This window comes from Euprymna scolopes, chromosome 40 (genome assembly GCF_053919585.1).
Source record: "Euprymna scolopes isolate OS-2025 chromosome 40, ASM5391958v1, whole genome shotgun sequence".
NCBI lineage: Eukaryota > Metazoa > Mollusca > Cephalopoda > Sepiida > Sepiolidae > Euprymna > Euprymna scolopes.
Window position 1 is genome coordinate 71,902,940 of NC_136521.1, and position 21,131 is coordinate 71,924,070.

The 21,131-nt window shown below is 34.3% G+C and overlaps 1 protein-coding gene across 1 annotated transcript in view; it reads left to right on the forward strand.

Annotated features, from left to right (window-relative positions):
* The window catches only part of LOC145265642 (transmembrane protein 72-like), a 64,948-nt gene that overhangs the window by 29,346 nt on the left and 14,471 nt on the right, over positions 1-21,131 (forward strand). Inside the window, exon 2 of the mRNA XM_080121709.1 lies at positions 19,082-19,142. Within this exon, the coding sequence (XP_079977835.1) occupies positions 19,082-19,142 (61 nt within the window). The remainder of the gene's footprint in view (positions 1-19,081; positions 19,143-21,131) is intronic.

Here is a 21,131-nt window from a genome sequence, read left to right on the forward strand (position 1 = left end):
GATCACATTGATTTTCCCAAATCTCAGTATCCTGTATATCAAATTTTGAGTCTGTAGACTAAAAATTGACAGTTATTGCGTAGGGAAATGTATACACACATACACACACACACACACGTTCACTTTTATATATATATATATATATATATATATATATATATATACACACACAAATGTAGGCAAATTTGTGCATATTTTATTAGTTTTAACCATTGAATAGTATTATAATGCTTCAAAAAGCATGCAAAATTTCATGTAGTCTTGTCTCATAGAACCAAAGATATGAGCATTTCAATATTCAATTTGGCTATGAGTATAGATATATCGTTATTAGAGAAATAAAAAGGGAAATTGTGTTCAGGGGAGTTATGTGTTCATCAATGTTTCGTCTTTATTTTGAGACTTCTTAAAAGAAAGACGAAACGTTGATGAACACATAACTCAGTTTGTTCCTCTTTATTTCTCTATTTTGCTGGAATACTATTTCCATTATTTTCATATATCATTATATAGATATACCTCCTTTTTTGGCATTTTTGTAAGTTCGAAATCTCTGCGACTATTGATCAGAATTTAACAAATGAAGGCTTGTTGGAAAGGTAATGACCTAAATTGTGTAGTGGGCTATATAACATTTGCCCTTAAGATTGCACATTGTTTTAAAAAGGGGGATCACTTTTCTATATTTTTTTAACGTAAAATGAGCACCGACCTTATGACCACTTTTTTTTTGGGGGGGGGGGCGAGAGGGTTCTGTTATTTTTTTGTTTAGGGGTGGTGTTTATTATATACTGGTAGACCAATACAAAATTTATCTTAAACTTGTTTTCTATAGACTTTCGGGTGTGCTGAAAATGAATATCACATTTAAGTTTTCTACAAATAAATATTTTTTTGGAGTATTAAGCAAAAATATGTATGCGCTTGCACGTATAACTATGCCCATCACTTATAGCATAAAGAATTACATTGCTTAATACCTGGAAAAATACTTATTTGTGGAAAATTTAAATGCGATATTCATTTTCAGCACATCCGAAAACCTATAGAAAACAAGTTTTTTTAAGGTAGGTTTGTGTTGATCTACCGGACCACAATTACCAAATACCACCCCTAAAAAAAAAATAACAGACCCCCCCTCCCCCCCGGCTGTTGCTTTTAGGTTAAATTAATATAGAAAAGTGATCCCCCACTTTTAAAAACTATGTCTTCATATCTTGGAAACTACTCATTTTTTGGGATTTTAACTGCTATTTTTTGTTTTCAGCACCCCTGTAAACCTTTAATAGTGGTAATTTAAAAGAATTTTTTGTGGGTGGAAAGATACTGCACCTTTACCAATATTTCAATCATAGTCATTTGTTTTCCTAGTTTTGCATATGAATTACAAAATATCTGATATTTCCCCAAAACCTCTGGCCTTAATGGAGGGGAGACTAAAACTTGTTGCTATGGTTTGAAATGATGTGAAATAACAGCAAGGGGAGATTTAATTTAAAATATTTTTCATGTTTTATCTCCCCTCTTTGGTTTTCATACATAAAGTAAATTTCACAATGTATAAAGATTATTTGATACTGGAGATATTCATACTCGTACCCTATTTCTAAAAGAGGGGAAATATAACATATGAGAAATATTTGGAATCAAGTTTCTCCTTGCTGTTATTTCAGATTGTTTGCATAACAACAAGTTTTAGTCTCCCCTCCATCAAGGCTAGAGGTTTTAAGGAAATATATACATACTATGCACCCCTAAATTTCTAAAAAAAAAAAACAAACAAACAAACAAAATGTGTCTGTTACTCACAATGGGAACCTAGAATGTATATTCTAAAATTAATGATTTGTTCATTAGTTTAGAAGATTATGCTGTATATAATAATATATAAACATACCTGACTTTATATCGATAGATATAACAAATACTTACCAAATGGGTTATTTAGTATAATATTGATATCTAAGCAAGTATAACACCAGTTAAAATGCCCTCAATTTTAGCAGAAAGTTCAACAGTTTATTGTGCATTGACATGGTAGCATATGTTTGGAAATAGTCTGAAGGTGGGAGTTGTAATATGTATGATGTCCTGTATGTTTGCAAATGATCCGGAGGTGTTAACCAGGGGACACATATAATTAAGGGAGTTAATTATGTACTTTTTAGCATGACAACATTTACTAAAGATTTCTGACCTAGAATTTAATAATTCACTGGCTTCGGGGAAATGCCACAATAGCCAGCCGTTCCTCCACCATACCCAATGAACACATTCTATTGCCGGGTTTATAATTAGGAGCATGTTTCATAAATTTCCACTTTATTACTGGGTCAATCTTGCATTCATCTTTCATCTCTCGAACTGTATCATGCCTATATTTACCAGATGGAACAACATTTTATATATATATCATTATTTCTTCTATTATATAAAAGTCACTTTTTGTGTGTGTGTGTGTGTGAATTCCTTCCTCATAGGTTCCGAAACAGCTGAGCCTATCTTTTGCAAATTTCATACAAAGGTAATTTATGTCTGGCAGTGTTCTTAGATATGTTTTGTACAGAAATTTATCTGATAAGTATCGACCCCCCCCCCAAAAAAAAAAACCTTCCTTTAAAAATAGTTTTTTCTCTTATGAATAAAAAAATTTATACATGGGATTATTTTACATTGCACCAGCCAAGGGAAATAATAAAATCTCAAATTTCAGCAAATCATTTCTTAAAAAAAAAAACATTATCACCTGGAGATATTGCTCAGTGGTAGAACATTTGATTACAGATCAAATGATCCCCTGTTCAAGTCCAAGTGTACCTCACAATTTTATTTTAATTTTTTCTTATTAATAAATCCAATTTACAGTAAAAAGAAAGGGTTAGGGATAGGCGTTTGAAACGTGTGTTCAATTGTTAACATTAATATCGTTGAAAACAATACACATGCAAAGAAATATTGTCGCGCCGCCAAATGGAAAACTTTTCACTAAGTGACCCCCCCCATCCCCTAAATCAGCCTACCCACTCCCTACTGAATAGATAGCATCTTGGTACCACAAATGCCATTCGACCGGCGGGGCCAAGGGTAACGGCCACCGTGTTTTTAGCCTGAAGTGCCCAAGAAAAAAACGAAGCTATGTAAAATTCTTAACTGTTTCGCATGTAATTAAAGCAAATATTCTTTACATTTCCAGGCATACTGTAACCGATAATTTTTCTCCACTTAAATAGACCATTTCGCAGTTTGCAATCCCATCTCACTAAAATAATAAGTCAATGCTATAGTAAAGACAAACTCGGTAAAAAAAAAAAAGAAGAAATTATGCTAATTTATTTAGAGGACATGAAAACTTTATTAAGTACGATACTTAATATAATCAGCCATCAAAAGGCAATTTTTTTTTTTTTTTAATAAAAAAAAATAAAATAACGTTAATAAGATATCAGTAACCCCCCTCCCCCTTCCTTGTACACTGCCATTTCCTTTCCGGACACCTGTTCCGAACCTATGCTCTTGATCAATCATTTCATCAAAATACGAAGATGAGGGGCTCCTATGTCTTACACAACAGTTTATCAGTCTGTACAATTATCTATAAACTGATATCATCAAAAATTAGATAAGCTGTTTTAAATTTCCTCTCTGGACAAAATTGCCAACCGAAATACAAACGGATTTTCCTTTACGATAGAGGATAGAACTGAAGCAGTATACTTAATATGTACAATATGCGCGTACTAAACTAAACCACCTTTGCTACCTATATATAATTGCCTATACTGAATCCTCATCAGCTCACAACTTTCTGTATCCCCAGACTCTTAATTTCTCAAATCTTATATCACCAAGACATCCTTCTGAATAGATACAAGAATTCTCTTGAACGGTTCAACATCCAGTGATCATATATCTAATCCTCATGAAATTCCTTATATCACTCTGAATATTACCTTAAATTTTCATTCTATCACTAAGCTAAGTAGAACACCTCATAGTACTCTATTCAACTACTTTTAAAATTAGATAAACCCAGTTGCAATATTAGAAGTGCTTCGTCCCTGACCTAGACTACGGACTTGTACAATAAACCATGAAACTATTGTACCTAAAATTTATCTCAAAACTGCAAAATACCGCTGCTTGTATACTAAGTACATCCTATAGATACTTTACCTCCAAGATGACTGCCTTGTCTGTTTTGCATGACAAACCTTTTTATTTTTCACTTAAATTCTCTTTCTCCTGATCACTAACAAATCAAACTGCTCTATTTCCCAAGTTGCCACTAAACCTAATCCGTTTCACGTAACTTGCTCTCCGCCCTTGACCCTAACAGGCTCGTAAATCGATACCCATTAACACCTAAAAATTTCCTAGGCATGCTCCTGATTATAACTCCTAACCCATAACCAAGCTTCTAAGTAAATACTTACTAGCCATAGTCCTATACATAGACTTAAAGTAATCTATAATGAACAGCAACCATTAATATCTCTTTAAGAGATAGTATTGCAGTAATTATTACACAAACTAAACCGGTACTCATTGAAATACAAACTTCCAGATATTAAGAGAAAGGCGAAGTCATCCTCCTTCGTTGTAGTCTAAAGGCAACTTACTCAAATTGTCTAAAATTCCATGCATTCGTATACAATACTAATTATCCATCCATCTATATTTAACTATACTTACAGAATATGCAATAACCTATATCTATCAGGTATAACTGTACTCCATATCAAATGTTCTCTTGTATCTATACTGAGCATATCTTATCTTCCAGTCTTACTAAATATTCGGTTTGGGCACCAAATCAGAATTTCTAATAGCAAGTAAATCATACTTTAACACTTTATCCTAATCCTAAACCATATCTAACCATACATTCCTAAACCTACTAAACCATATCTAACCATACATTCCTAAACTTACAAAACTATATCTAACCATACATTAACTCGTCTCTCTCAATCCAATACTGTAGCAAATTTAGCTGCTTCCACTGCATGAATTTTTACCTATACCCTCTCCCATTAAAAATGAAAATGGAAAGCATAGTAATGCCCTTTTTTAACCACGTTTGAGGAGTGAAAATTTTCTGTAGAAGTTAACTTAAATACCCAATTTTTTCAGGAGATATTAACCTAAATAACCAATAAATATTAACTACCCATGCGGGGTCGCAGAAATACCTGGATTAGGACCCAGGCGCGGGGCGAACCCCCTCGGAGCTGATGGACCCGTAGGTCTTCCCAGGTTATCCGTCTAGGAGAAGGAAAACTCTAAAACTAAACCTAGTGGAGGGAGGCCTCTTCAGTCCTGGACGACAACCTTCCTAGAGCTGGTGACTCAAACAAATCACCGGTCGGCAAACCTAAACTGCTTAAGGAGGAGATAGGTTCTGTCTATGGCCTGGCTTTCATACTCCTTCTTTGCCTATTGGCCTGGCGTAGAGGTACTATCACAGGGACTTGTCTGAATCACCCAGTGGTTGATCTTGTTTCCTGACTAGGGCAATGAACGCTGCTTTTCCCCACTCCCGCCACATCCCATCCCCCTAAACTGGACACAGTGGGGTGCTTCAGTGCCATATATGTCGGTGCAGTTGGACTGGGCTGGCTTTGCCTAATGGATTGAGGGTACCGGATTGACAGTTCCTGGCTGCTGTTTCCGACTGATAGTACAGGAGCCCTAGCTCTTTGGTAGCGCTTAGAGCGGCTGCTCCATCAACAGTTGTAAAATATCGGGATGTTTGTATTGCCATATCGCGCATGGAAAGGGACCCTGCACTCATCCCCGGTGGGCTTTCCTGAGGCCACAATCCTGTGGGTGAGGGCAGCTGATGGTCTACTTATATTGCATGTCTGGTATTCTGCACAACTACTTGTCCAGCACCCCCTCACTCACTCACCCTAACTGAAACTTTTAAATAAAATGAAATGACAGCTCAAGCAAAAGTTATGTTTAAACCAGGACCAAACTCAAAGAAAACCAAACTGCATCCTCCCTTGAGGCTTGCATTTACTAATATCCGCGGGCTTAGAACTAACTTAGATGATGTTAAGTCATTTCTCCTTGTAAACACCCCGGATATCTTAGCATTGAAACTAACCTTCACTCCTCCATTCCCTCTAACCACTTTAACATGCCTGGTTATCTCCCACTCTACCGTAAGGACTTGGACAGACATATGCATGGGCTTGGAGTCTATATTCGTAACACCCTCCCCCTGACTAGAGAAATAAAACTAGAATCAAAGGACCAGGCCTTTATGTGCTTCAGACTAAATATGCAACACAATATTAGCTACTTGTATTCTCTCTACCGCTCTCCCTCAAATCAAGACTGTACCCTATTAAACAAAGTCTCAGACAGCATAGATATAGCACTCTCCCTCGATACTAGTGCACAAATACATGTATTTGGTGACTTCAATGTCCACCACAGTAACTGGCTAGGATTCTCTAATCACACAGACGTAGCTGGTAGCGCAACACATACCTTCTCTATATCCCATTCCCTATCTCAGTTGGTTACATTTCCGACACGTTTCCCAGACCAGCAAGATCAACATGCCTCACTTCTAGATCTCTTTCTGACAACGGTTCCCAATGACTGTACAACAAATGATCACAGCCCACTCGGGAATGCTGATCACACTGTGATAATGGTAGAAATCAGCCTAAATTCTCGCCCTAAATCTGAAGACCCACTACTCAAAACAACGAGGTATTACAAAAAGGCTGATTGGGAAGCCATCAGGGAGATCATCAGAGATGCCCCATGGCAAAATATCTTTACTCTTCCAGCGGAACAGTGTGCAAATGAGACCACTGAATGGTTCAAAACTGCAATTGAAGCACATGTTCCCGCACGGAAATTTTATAGCAAGCCCCACTCTCCCCAATGGTTTACTTCTGCTTGTGCAGCTGCCATTTGTCAAAGGCAGCATGCGTTCTGCAGATTCAACCGACATAAGTCCAGCTCAAATAAACAGAAGCTTATAGAAGCTAGAAATAATTATAAGAGAGTGATAGAGACAGCTAGGACAGATTACTCTGAAACCACCAGAAAATGCATCGAAGCACAAAAATTAGGAACCTGGGATTTTTGGAAAATCTACAACAGCGTAGTAAATAATGGACCGTCAACTATTCCCCCACTATCAAACAATCATGAGGTTGCTTGCACGGCAACTGACAAGGCTAATCTGCTTGCCAGTCAGTTTGCCTCAAACTCCACACTGAACTTGGTACACCACTCCCTACCTGATTTTCCTCTGCGAACAGACGCCACACTAGACGATTTGAAAATCACCCCTTCTCAGGTACATGCTATTATAAAAAACCTAGACACTTCAAAAGCATGTGGACCAGATCTCATCCCGGCTGTGCTATTAAAAAAATGCTCTGCCGAGGTTGCTCCAGTTTTGTCCAAACTTTACAATAAATGCCTTAACGCATCTTGCTTTCCCGACTGCTGGAAAACTGCCTCTGTGGTACCAGTCTTCAAGAATTCTGGTGAAAGAACTGACCCACTAAATTATCGCCCCATTAGCCTCCTCCCGCTTTTCGCCAAAATATTTGAGTCCTTAGTTAATCAAGCCCTAGTCCAGCTGCTAAACTCCTGACTGACAAACAATATGGATTCAGGCAAGCCCGTTCAACAGCAGATATCTTAACTGTTGTTTCTGAACGTATATACCGTTCATTGGACAAAACAGGGGAGGGTAGAGCGGTGACCCTTGATATATCTAAGGCTTTTGACAGGGTATGGCACGATTGTCTTCTAAGGAAAATTAGATCATATGGAATCACTGGAAGAATTACTAATGTAATTAAATCCTTCTTAAGTAATAGAAAAATCAAAGTTGTCCTGGACGGTCGTACATCTAAACAATATGACATAAATGCGGGAATACCTCAGTGGTCTATCCTTGGACCTCTATTATTCCTGGTATTCATAAATGACCTCCCTGATAAAATTGTTTCGGAGATGGGTATATTTGCCGATGACCCCACTCTCTATAACAGATATGAGGGGAAAACAAATGAACACATATCCAAGGAAATGGCAGAAACACTAGAGGATGACCTCCAATCTGTAGTGGAATGGGGACAAAAATGGTTGGTCACATTCAATGCTGCTAAGACTAAGCTTGTTTCCTTCAATAACTACAAGAAACCTTCTCTACCACCAATAGCAATGGCCAAGAACACATTGCCTGAAAGTACTTCTTTTAAACTCCTCAGCCTAACATTTACAGGGAATATGAACTGGAATAGATACATTGAGAGCATTGCCAAGGCTGCTGCAAGGAAGGTTGGCTCCCTCTACCGTGCTAGAAAACTACTTACGCCTGACAGTATCCTGTACCTCTATAAGGCCACCATTCGCCCATGTATGGAGTACTGTTGCCACATCTGGGTTGGTGCATCTGTTGCTTGTCTCTCGCTCCTGGACAGGGTTCAAGAGTCGAACTGTCATCTAGGCTTCAGCCTCTGTCTCATCGACGAGATGTTGCATCCCTCTGCCTGTTCTACAAATACTTTAATGGTGAATGCTCTGACGAACTGCAAACACTTGTACCTCCCCGACGTAACTACCCCCGATAAGCCTGACAAGCTACTAAGTCTCATCTCTTTACAGTAGAGATCCCTAGGTGCAAGAAAGCCTTTTACTCCAATAGTTTCTTTTCCAGAACTGTGGGTCTTTGGAACTCCCTTCCGGGATTCTGCTTTCCCAACTGCACTGATATGCAGAAGTTCAAGTGTAATGTTAACAAACATCTTTCTACTCATCTCCCTTCATAATGACCCCGCTAATTAAGTCCCTAATAGTAGCCCCCTGCTTCAAAGTGGCACTGTGCCTTGTTTGGGGTGAAAATTGAATTAAAAAAAAAAAAAAAAAAAAAAAAAAAAGGTACCATTTAAAATTACTGCAAATCATTTCTCCGTTTGCATATTTTAAAACTAAGCATTAATCAAAAGTGACTTCTCCGGGGCATTCATCGTCAATCCCAAATATCAAATAATGTGATATTGTAAACAAACACAGATGAAATTTGTGAATAACATCATCATTATTATTTTTTTTTTTTTTTGTGAATTAGTGTACTAGGCAATTTATTCTTTGTTAGATATAATAATCAATAGAGTATTAATTTTATAATAACGCATATGTAATCTGCATAAATTAAAATATGTTTAAGTGTATTGTACAACCGAGCAATGCCATGCATCCAGCTAGTCAATAATAATGTTTTGTGGTGATTTCAATATATCTAATAAGAAGAATATGCATTCCAGGATGGATAAATTCCTAATTACCATAAAAACACACATCGCAAATGCAGATATTTTCTCAAACGTAAAAATACACTTGTGGGGGATGATCCATAGTCAGTAATTTAAAAATCAATAAATATTTATTATTTCCCATTACTACCAGCAGTAGAATATTTTGCTTTAAACAAAAATCAAACAAAAAAAACAATTAAAACAATCGTTTTTGGCATTGGAAAATAGACACAATTTTTTCTGATTCTGATACCTCTAAATTAGATCATGATTACTCGCCCCAACATAAACATATACACATGCCGAACTTTATATAAAATCTGTTTCTCACCTAAAAATGATAATTTTCTTCACAGTTGAAAAGTATAAACATGTAGTTTCTCGTATTTCCGACAGTGGTTTCTGAATTTTTTAGATTAGGATTGATAATTTGCATAATTAGGATTCTTTGGACTACTGTTCTCATCTTGAGTGTTATTTGCAAAATGTTTCTGTTGATGTAACCTCCAACCTTTTTCAAATGTATCTTGTCAAACTCAGGAATCTGCACAGAATTTTGAATGGAACCTTTTATTCCATTCACAAAAGTAGTAAGCTTTTTTGTTAGCCATGACCGGGTAAAAGTCTGGAATAATTTGCAATTATCTGATATGGCATATTTTGGTATAATGGATAAAAAAATTCAGTTGTGACACATTCAATTCTTAATATGGATGATAACTAAGAATACAATTGTGAATTAAGATTTCTGTGGATTAAATAAATAATTTGAAATTCCATGCAAATTCCCAAGTTCAACAAGATACACCTGAAGAAGGTCGGTTACATTGGTCAAAACGTTGTGCAAATAATACAAATTTCTTACAGTTATCAGTTCTATTTTTCAAAATAAATATTTTTTGATAAAAAATTCATGAATATGAAACCGCTATGAGCAACTAGACATGTAAGAAGTTTTTTCTCTATCCTCTTTTTTTTTTTTTTTTTTTTTAATACATTAAAAAATATGAGACTGATATTGTTGCTAGTTTAATGTTTTGGACGATTAAAATAATTTCTAATGCTATTCATACTGTCCACTCATTTATTTTTTATTATTGCTTGTTTGAATTTATGTTTTCGAACATATCATAAATCTGAAGTCACACCAAAGTTATAATTATTTTGTTACTGTAATGTTTTAAGCTCTATTTATAAGAAAGTCCAAATATATCAGTTAGTAGAACCTTGCACTGAAGAGCTCAAGGTTTATTTCATGTTATCTGATTTATTTGTGATTTTATTATCAATGCAATTTCTTCCATTTTAAAAGTAAAGATTTTGCAATGTATTATATTTTAATAAATAAAATTATAAAGGGACAAAGGACAAAATCTTTCAGATTACAAGGATCATTTTTATCATCTTATATAAATGGTAAATATCTGTTTATGTGTCCAGCTAAAATTTGAAAATTACACGATAAACATGCACAAAGTTGGTATTTTTTTAATTAGAGTAAGAGAAGTAACTCTAATTTTCATAGTTATTTCCCTTATGCCAACTTAAGTTGTGTATCTCTAGAAATAGGAATGAGCTGGGTGAAGAGAAAAAAAGGGATAGGGATAGAACTTGTATTGCACTTCTACTTGGGGCAGTACTGGGTAACTCTGCTAGTTTAATATAGTACAAGATACTGAAAGGCCTTAGAATAATCCACCACACCAAAGAATACAAAAAGTTTTGCAGAGTAACAAATTATCAGATAGTGGCTAGGAATCAAACTACAGTGGTCCACTCAACAACCCAATAGACTATGCTTTCTTTTATCCCAATAGCAGGTTTACCAAAGGTGTTTACTTTAAACTGGGAAACTTCAAATTAGAGAAGGTTGAAAAGTTTGTTAGAAAATTAAGATCAAAGTACTGCCCAAAGTAAGCATACCTCACCAAAATGAAAATGAGGAGCTCTATCATTTTGTTTTGATGAGAAGAGCTGAAACGACAACTAACAATAGCCATCTTTGAACAGAGAGAACTGCTAGTATCTAACATTTTATATGTTTATTTTTCTTGTTTTTACACTATGAATGCCACTTATTGAAACTGTCCTTTGATGATGTTCTTGTATCTGTCGTCTTTCTGCAATTCTATATTTGAATTGCAAGAAGTTTTCGTCTTTATCATTATTATTAATTAATAGTGTTCAGTATACATTCGTCTGACATGTTCTCATTACTGCCACACACAAGTAATTGGTGCTGTTTCGACTTATCTACATACCATGAATATACTTTGGTTTGATATCTGCAATTACGTTGCAATCTATGTCTCATGAATCTATTTTGGTATGCAATCTACACCTCATATTGCAATCAACATGGTATAAGATCAAGGAAAACACTAATCTGAATTTATTTCAAAAGAATGTGTGTTTAGAGAACTTGGAAACATAACCTTTAGCTTAATCCATAACTATAACCCTAATGTTTAAAGAAGAGACCATGTGACATTTCAGCCAATTATTCAATGAGAAATTGCTGAAGGCTCAGTAATCTATTTCTGATATCAAACAAAAGTAGATGTGTATGGTGTAGATAAGTTTTCCTTGTAGATATGAAACCAAATTAGCACTCAAGTAATTTTATTCACAGGCAAGATGAGATTTCCCTCGGTTTGTAAAATATTTATATATATATTAATCAAAAACATTCATTTCAGAGTACAAGCCTAATTTATGTATTTTTGAATTTTTGAGATGAGGATTGATTATTTGCATTATTTTGATTCTTCAGAACTACTGTTTCATATTGAGTGTTATTTTCACGTTTCAGTCAATAACCTCTGACTGTCATCAGGGGAATCTTTCTGTCGAACTGTGAAAATGTTTCCATCAAACATTGGGAATCTTTCTGTCGAACTTTGAAATTTACGCAGAATTTCAAACAAAACCCATGATTTTTGGAAAATCTACAACAGTGTAGTAAATTATGGGCAGTCAACAATTCCCCCACTATCAAACAATCATGAGGTTGCTTGCACAGCAACTGAGAAGGCTAACCTATTTGCTAGTTGGTTTGCCTCAAACGCCACATTGGACCCGATACACCACTCCCTACCTGATTTTCCTTTGTGGACAGACACCACACTAGATGATTTGAAAATCACTCCTTCTCAGGTACATGGTATCATAAAAAACCTAGACACCTCAAAAGCATGTGGATCCGATCTCATCCTGGCTGTGCTATTAAAAAAATGTTCCGCTGAGGTTGCTCTAGTCCTCTTCAAACTTTTCAACAAATGCCTTAACGAATCTTGCTTTCCTGACTGCTGGAAAACTGCTTCTGTCGTACCAGTTTTCAAGAATTCTGGCGAAAGAACTGGCCTATTAAATTATCACCCTATTAGTTTCTCCCGCTTTTCGCCAAAATATTTGAGTCCTTAATTAAGCAAGCTCTAGTCCATCACCTTACAGCTGCTAAACTCCTGCCGACAAACAATATGGATTTAAGCAAGCCCTTCCACAGCAGATATCTTAACTGTAATCTTTGAACATATATACCGTTCACTAGACAAAACAGGGTAGGATAGAGCGGTAGACTTTGATATATCTAAGGGTATGGAACGAAGGTCTTCTAAGGGAAATTAGATCATATGGTATCACTAGAAGAATACATAATGTAATTAAATCTTTCTTAAGAGAAAAATCGAGGTTGTCTTTGACGGTCGTACATCTAAACAATATGATATAAATGCGGGAGTACCTCAGGGGTCTATCCTTGGACCATTATTATTCCTAATATTCATAAATGACCTCCCTGATAAAATTATTTCGGAGATGGGTATATTTGTTGATGAGACCACACTCTATAACAGGCACGAGGGAAAACAAATGAACACATATCTAAGGAAATGGCAGAAACACTAGAGGATGACCTTAAATCTGTAGTGGAATGGGGACAAAAATGGTTGGTCACATTCAATGTTGCCAAGATCAAGCTTGTTTCCTTCAATAATTACAAGAAACCTTCTCTACCACCAATAGCAATGGCCAAGACCACATTGCCTGAAAGTACTTCCTTTAAACTCCTCAGCCTAACGTTTACAGGGAACATGAACTGGAATAGATACATTGAGAGCATTGCCAATGCTGCTGTGAAGAAGGTGGGCTCTCTCTACCGTAATAGAAAACTACTTACTCCTGAAAGTATCCTGTACCTCTATAAGGCCACCATTCGCTCATGTATGGAGTATTGCTGTCACATTTGGGCTAGTGCATCTGCTACTAGTCTCTCACTTCTGGACAGGGTTCAAAAGATAGTCACCCACCTGATAGGTCGTGAACAGTCAGCTATGCTTCAGCCTTTGTCCCATCGATGAAATGTTGCATCTCTCTGCCTGTTCTACAAGTACTTTAATGGTGAATGCTCTGACAAACTACAAGCACTTGTACCCTCTAGACATGAATACCTCTGACAAACAGTTAAACCCCACCCCTTCACAGTAGAGATTCCTAGATGTAAGAAGGCCTTCTACTTCAATAGTTTCTTCCCCAGAACTTTTATACTTTGGAACTACCTTCCGGGATTCTGCTTTCCCAACTGTACTGACATGCAGAAGGTCAAGTGTAATATGAACAGACATCTTGCTACTCATCTCCCTTCATAATATCCCTGCAACTTATTTCTCTGATAGTAGCCCCCTACTTTAAAGTGGCACTGTGCCTTGTTTGGGGTGAAAATTTAATAATAAAAAAAAATTTTAAAACACCCCCAAAAAAAACTTTATTTAATTCATGGATGGTATGCTCTCATTCTGTGCAGATTCTTCGAACTTGGCAGAAAGATTCTTCGAACTTGGCAGAAAGATTCCACTCTAATAAACAGCAATCTTTATTTGTATATGTATGTACCATAACATAAATTTAGTGAATAAAAAAAAAAAGTTTTTTTTAATTGTCCTGATGAATCCATTTCAGATGACATCATGACCTGATTTAGTTTAAATAGTTGAAGAACTCAGTGAATTTCATGTATGTCGTGTTAGCTCAGTTGGTTAGAGCGTTGGGTCATTATCTAAACGTTTTGGGTTCGAATCGTGGTGTGAGATGTCTTTTTTTTTTTTCGATTTTTTAAATTTTAATATTGAAGCAGTGTTATTTAAGCCATTTTTCACGTAACGTTCGTTTTTCTGTTTTTTTTTTTTTTTTACTTCACTTATTCTTAGGTTTTCATTAACACCCCCAACCGACCACACCCAAAAATACCCACCGATTTTTTAAATTTTAATATCGAAACAGGCTTATTTAAGCCATTTTTCATGTTTTTTTTGTTTTTGTTTTTAGTTTTAACGTTCGTTTTTCTGTTTTCTTTTTTCGATTTTTACATTTAACATCGTTCGTTTGCCTTACGTTAGTTTTTTTGTGTTTTTTTTTTTCCGATGTTTTGACCCCCCACCCCCCCGGGTACACCCCGCTTAAGTTTTAACGTTCGTTTTTGTTTTCTTTTTTTACTTCGCTTATTCTTAGGTTTTCATTAACAATCACACACGCCTACAAACACTCGGGTAACGCCGGGTAAACCCCCCCCACACTTTATTAGTTTTAACATTCGTTTTTCTGTTTTCTTTTTTGTTTTTTCGATTTTGATTACCCCCCCCTCCCCACGTTCGTTTTTCTGTTTTCTTTTTTGTTTTTTTTACTTCGCTTAATCTTAGGTTTTCATTAACACTCCCACCCTCGTCCGACCACACACACCTCCAAACACTTGGGCAACGCCAGGTAACCCCCCCCCCAGTCATAAATAAATGAGAATACCAGCACATTTATTAATACTATTCAACCCATAGCAAGAGAAATGATAGAGTATTATGATGATTGCTACTTCTTGACAGAAGCTTGCCATCTTTTCAGATTGATGTAGAGTGTCCATGCGCTTATAAAATCATTCACAGAAGTGACAGGGGAATTTGTCAGTATTTGGTGTTGTTTGTGGTGGGACTTCATTATGCACTTTTGAGTTTTGTCAAAACGCTTGCTGAATTAGACAAAACCAGAGATATTACAGCAATACTTGTGTGGTCTGGGAAGCAGCAGTCTCATATACTTGTTGAAGACAGAAAGACAAGACACACACAGTTATCATTCCAAAGACCCAAAGATGGAATTGATTACACTTATAAATTTTTATTAGTTTTCTTTATGCAAATGCCTAAATTTTCCTTAGAGTATGTCTAACATTTTTCGTTGAATAGAGGACTACTAAACAACCGTTCAAAGACGAATAGATGTTCCTAAAAAAAAACTGTTAGATATTTCATGTATTCACATACAATTTTATGAGTTATAATACTTTGTCTTCATTTTCAGTATTTACTCCAATATTCAATATATGAATGGAACTGGTTGATAAATTATAAAAATATGACATTTAAGCTACACAGAATCTTCCATGTTTCATCCCTGTAGGGACTCAAGGCAAAATGCATTTGCATTTTACTTTAACGAGTCCCAATGAGGATGAAATGTGGAAGATTCTGTGTCGCTTAATATATAACTTATTATATCTATATTATATTTCTCTTAGTTCATCTGTCTGCTCATTCCAATTTTTCTTGGAAACTACTGAGCCGATCTGACCGAAAGTTTGTATGGACCTTTACTATGATGAAGTGCAGCGGACTAAGTGTTATGGACTCCATTCAATGTGCAAATGGGGATTTAATAGAGATTAGTATTTAATGCAAAAATGAGCACAAATTTAACCACATTCAACTATCAGTTTGGCATAAAGCAATCATTCTAAGTTAAACGGACTATAACCTCTTCCTGTTTTTAATGGGCTAAAATGTCTAGTGTATATATATGAGACTGATAGACTAATTTTAACTTTTATATAAAAAAAAAAAAAATTAAGTTTGCAGATTTTTTCTGGTTCACACAATCTAACCTGAGGCTAATGAGTGACCCAACGGATCACATTTTCTTATCACCCTCAAGCTTATATGCACACTCTGCTCTGAGGAAGTAACTTTTTCTCCCTTTTCTTTTCCAAGTTAATTCCTTGTTAAAATCCTTTTGTGTAGGAGTTTTTACTCAATTTCCGTTGCCATGAAGAAAAAGGTGTTTAGGGTGTGTGTTGGTGGATGAATGACTTTACCTGTTTGATTGTGTTTTGTCTTTTTATTTTTTTATTTTTCTTTCGTGCAGGTAAATTGTCACTCGTCTGGGAAAGACCTGATTTGGAATGTCACATGGAACACACGTGGGAACTAGACTTAGTATTTTGATGTTGAGCTTGAATGACAGGGGGGTGTCTAACAATTGATCACTTGATGGCTATCAGTGTCTTATGGTCATGAGAACTAGGTTGATTAATGTAGAATTTCGGCGATTTTTATGTACTTCATTTTATTTTTTATTTGTTCATTTTGGTGCTTAGGTAGACTAGTGATCTCTTTCAGGTGAAAACATTATGTACAAAAAATGATCCGGTAGAAAAATAATTACAAGTAAAAATAGAATTTATCCAATTATCGAGTTGTCATGTTTTAACCTGGAAGAGTTGTGCAACCAATTCAGTATGAGAAACAAGGAAGATAACCTTTGACTTAAATGGACTTTGCCATTTTTAAACAAAAAAATCTCCAAACTTAATTGGATGACTTTTTTGTTAAAAATACATCTAGCACATCTACTGGATCATTTTTTGTAATTTAGACTAATTTTTAACATAACACATGCCCCATACCCAGCTAGAACAAAATGATAAAAAAATATCAATGATCTCCTGAACTATAGTGATAAACTAACATTTGTATCAATTTGTCAGTTATGTGCTTTTCTCTCTGATGGCATCTCATAGTTCAATTCCAAATTTTTCAATTCCTTTCTGACATTTTCTACATCATCCTGCTGATGCTGAGAAAGTCTTATCTATTCTTTCAGTACAGATTTCAAGGAGAGCTCCATGCCTCTTTTACAATTATAGAGGTTCGCAAAGTTATCTATATGAATTATTCTACAAAAAAGGAAGATAAGTTTTTGTGAAAACAAGACTGGATGCTTATATAGTATTAGTCACAAGTAGAAATCGCATTTTAAATAAAAACACTATGATAAACTTGCATATAATGCAGAAATAATTATCCTAATCAAAAATTAGAAGAAAATGATTTAGATTATCTAAAAGTTTTTATTAAAAATCGGTCTTATATTTTTTTTGGTCCACCATTGATAAGAGCAGTATTGCCATAAAGCAGAAGAGATAAGTCAGACTTTCAAATAATCAAGTTGCTGAAAAGAAATAAACTACAAAAGAAACTTTTTTTCTTGGAGTTGTCCCCCCCCCCCCCGCATTTTGTTTAAAAAAAAAAATATGCATGGGTATCGATCCTCTGTTTCGTAAAACATTTTTTCACTATTATTAACAATTAGTATAGATATCCCGAAAAATTGAGTCCTAGGAAAGCCTTTAAAAAAAAAAAATCTTAGTGCTCCCTGAAGACTGACTTTCTTTATGATCTACGGACCCACCCTCAAACCCACGGTTCGAATTTTTGTAATGCAGAGCCAGCCCTTTTTTCCTTAGTAGAGAAAAAGAAGTATGTTTTTAACACCCGAAGCAGATCGCAGGTTGCAGAGACTGAAGCGTTGTGCTAATAACACCTAAGATGACAATAATAGTCCGATTAATCAACATAACACAAGATTACAGTTGTGTTTTCAAGTACATTAAACTAATTAGCATAATTAAGTTTCATTTTAACGGCTTTTACCATGACAATTATCGGGTGGGTTTCTACCACTATTTTTGTATAATTTTTTATTTTTAAGTCATTGTTGAGACTTCAAAGAATTCAAAAGACATCACGGCCATTTTTTTCTTGTTCTCATGTAATGCTTGACGCTATTTGCTTTTCGAACAGAAACATTTACAGCATCAAAAATTTATTGAGATCGATAGAAGAGTAATTTATCTTGTCTTTGGTAATATTTATTTGTTATATTTGTTTTTTGAACACTTTTTCATACCTATGTGGATTGTAAAACATAAAATCATAAAAAATAAATGTTATCATTGGCAAGATAGGTTATTTTATTTAACTGGATAAGGGGTTTGTGTTTTAACTCATTTAAAAGCGTTTTTTACTTTAGTAAAAAGTAGTTGTTGAGTGAAGCTGTTTGAATTAAAATTAGACAAAAACAATTTTTTAACAAAATAAAACAAAATTACGGCGCTATTTTTGTTATACTATTTTCAAGTTTTACGATATTCTTTTTTATTACATTGTTAGCAGAAAGTAAAGAATAGTTACAAAACATCCTCTACTCTCCATGTTAAGAATAGGTTTTAACCTTCAACCTCCAGAAGAGTGTAAGTTCACAACTGAATTTAACAAATACTTCATCCACTATGCTAAGAGTCTGCAGATTCCCAAGTTTGAGAAGATAAAACTTAAAGAATGTCAGATTACATCGACCAAAATGTGAAAAAAGCTCTCAAGATAAAACAGTAGTCTGAAGAACCAAGTACGAATTATTAATCCTTATCTCAATAATTCAGAAATATAACCTATCACGTTTAACCGTTCTGTACAATTGTCTAACTTCTAACGAAAATAATTTTTTTTCTAGACTGTTTTGCTACTTGAATTTAAAAATTGGTTATCAGTAGTGTTGATAGCTGACAATTAATCTATAACAACTACAATTTATTAATATTCTCATTAAAGTAATTTGAAAAAAATCAATTTTTCTGTTTGTAAAAACAATTAAATTTTTTTTTATTTTATTTCTTTTTTTAGGCCTTTGGGGTGTTGGAATCGAAGCAGCAGTTTACAAACACACAATTGCAGCATATTTCTTGTAAGTAAAGCTTTGAAAATATGTTTTCTCCTAGAAGAATGGTTGGATCATTCTACCATTCCATAAAGTACATGCCTCCTCATGCAATCCTCTACCTTTATAAGAGTCATTTTTGTCTTATGATGGAGGACTCACTTTCATATCTTAGGAATGGCTGTTTGGAAAATTCTTTCTTGTCTTGACAGGACTGCAGCCAATATAAATAAAGATTTTGTCCATCTGTTTGTCACAATTTTTTTAAACGCATGGGGGAATTTGTCTTATTTTGAAATATCAGATCTTAACTACTTTTAGAAATGGAGAATGTTGTATTAGTAGTAAATAATACATTCCCAACAAAAAGTGAATGCCATGACTTGAAATGGAAGATTTGAGATTTTCAGTCTGAGATTCTATTAACTGACCTATTTGGGCTTTTTTATGAATAGAGCTTAACACATTACGTAAACAAAATAATTATACCTTATAGATTGATGTCATGTTTCAGAACATAAATTCAAGCATAAGCGATTAAAAAAAAAAAAAAAAATGAATATTTAAATATTATCAATAGTGTTGAAAATTATTTTAATAGTCCAAAACAATTTATTTTTCTTTAACTACATATTGTATGTAGTTCTTTCAGAATTATAAGGACAAAAGTTACATTAGCTTAGAAATTAATGATAAAAAAGAAAAGAAAAACAATAAAAGAAAAAAATTAAAATAAAGAAATAAAATACAAGTGAATAACAGGGTTGATTATTTATATATATATATATATATATATATATATATACTAGACTACCTGTTACCCGTTGGGTCAGTATGTTATATTAGCTATGGAATTAATGTATGAGCGTGACACTTGTGACGTAAAGAAAATTTTTTGTGACATAGCAGAAATATTTCTATAAAAGTATATTAAAATGAAAAAAGAATATAGATTTCTACGAGTTGTTCTGTTTGTAATTCTTTGTTTTTTTTGTTTTTTCAAAAATAAACTTAGAGCCATTGAATTATAAGTGGTTTGCCATGCTTATAGGTAAATGTGCACTGAACAGATGCCATAATATTTTAAGTTAAATTCAAATTTGGATATATCTTTTAATTTAAACGTGAAAAAAACCCAACAATTGGGATGCTGAAAACGTACAGTAAAACAATACGTTTCATTGTCGTGTTGATTATTTATTTGTAACGCAAATTACAAAAAAACATTCTCGGTTATTTATTTATGTTGGTAGTGTAGAAGAAAATGTATGAATGTTTTTTTAAGATAGGTGTATTAAAAATTGGAGAATAAATTTTAAAAAAAGGGAAGGCGGTGGTTAAATCGCCGTTGTAAAATGCTATTATAGTTATCAATGGGTTAAAGTAGATTTATTTGTAAGAAAATTGCGTTAAAATAGCTTAAACTTAATACAAATGTGAACGATGTAAAAAAAAAAATGCAGAAAGTATTAACAATTGTTTATTTGGATAATTTAAACGCAAAAAAAAAAACCTCAAAACAAATTGGGAAGCAGAAAATTTACACAGTAAAACAATACGTTTTATTGTCTCATTGATTATTTATGTACGCATGCGCAACCGGAAGTTGTAAACCGGATGTTGGATTACAACACCCATTACAAGGTCATTGAGTTGTATAATTATATAGATATATACACTTTTTATTTATTTTTATATAAACATTCAGGTATTGCTACGCAGTCATAACTATTTTTAAATCAACTAGTTATAACTAACTAAAGACTTAGTCAGGTGATGTAGGCAGAAAATACAATCAACCTTGGGGAGGAAACAGGGGCTTAGAAGAGCATATTTGATTATTAATTTATTTATGATATAAAGAAATAAAACTACTTCATTTACTCACATAAAATTAATATACAAAAGTATAAATTTATGCGTAAACTTGAAGTATTTACTTCAACAGTGCTCAATACGTAGGTAGAGCTAGTTAGTAAGTTATAAAATATATATGGCATTAAGCTACACTGAATA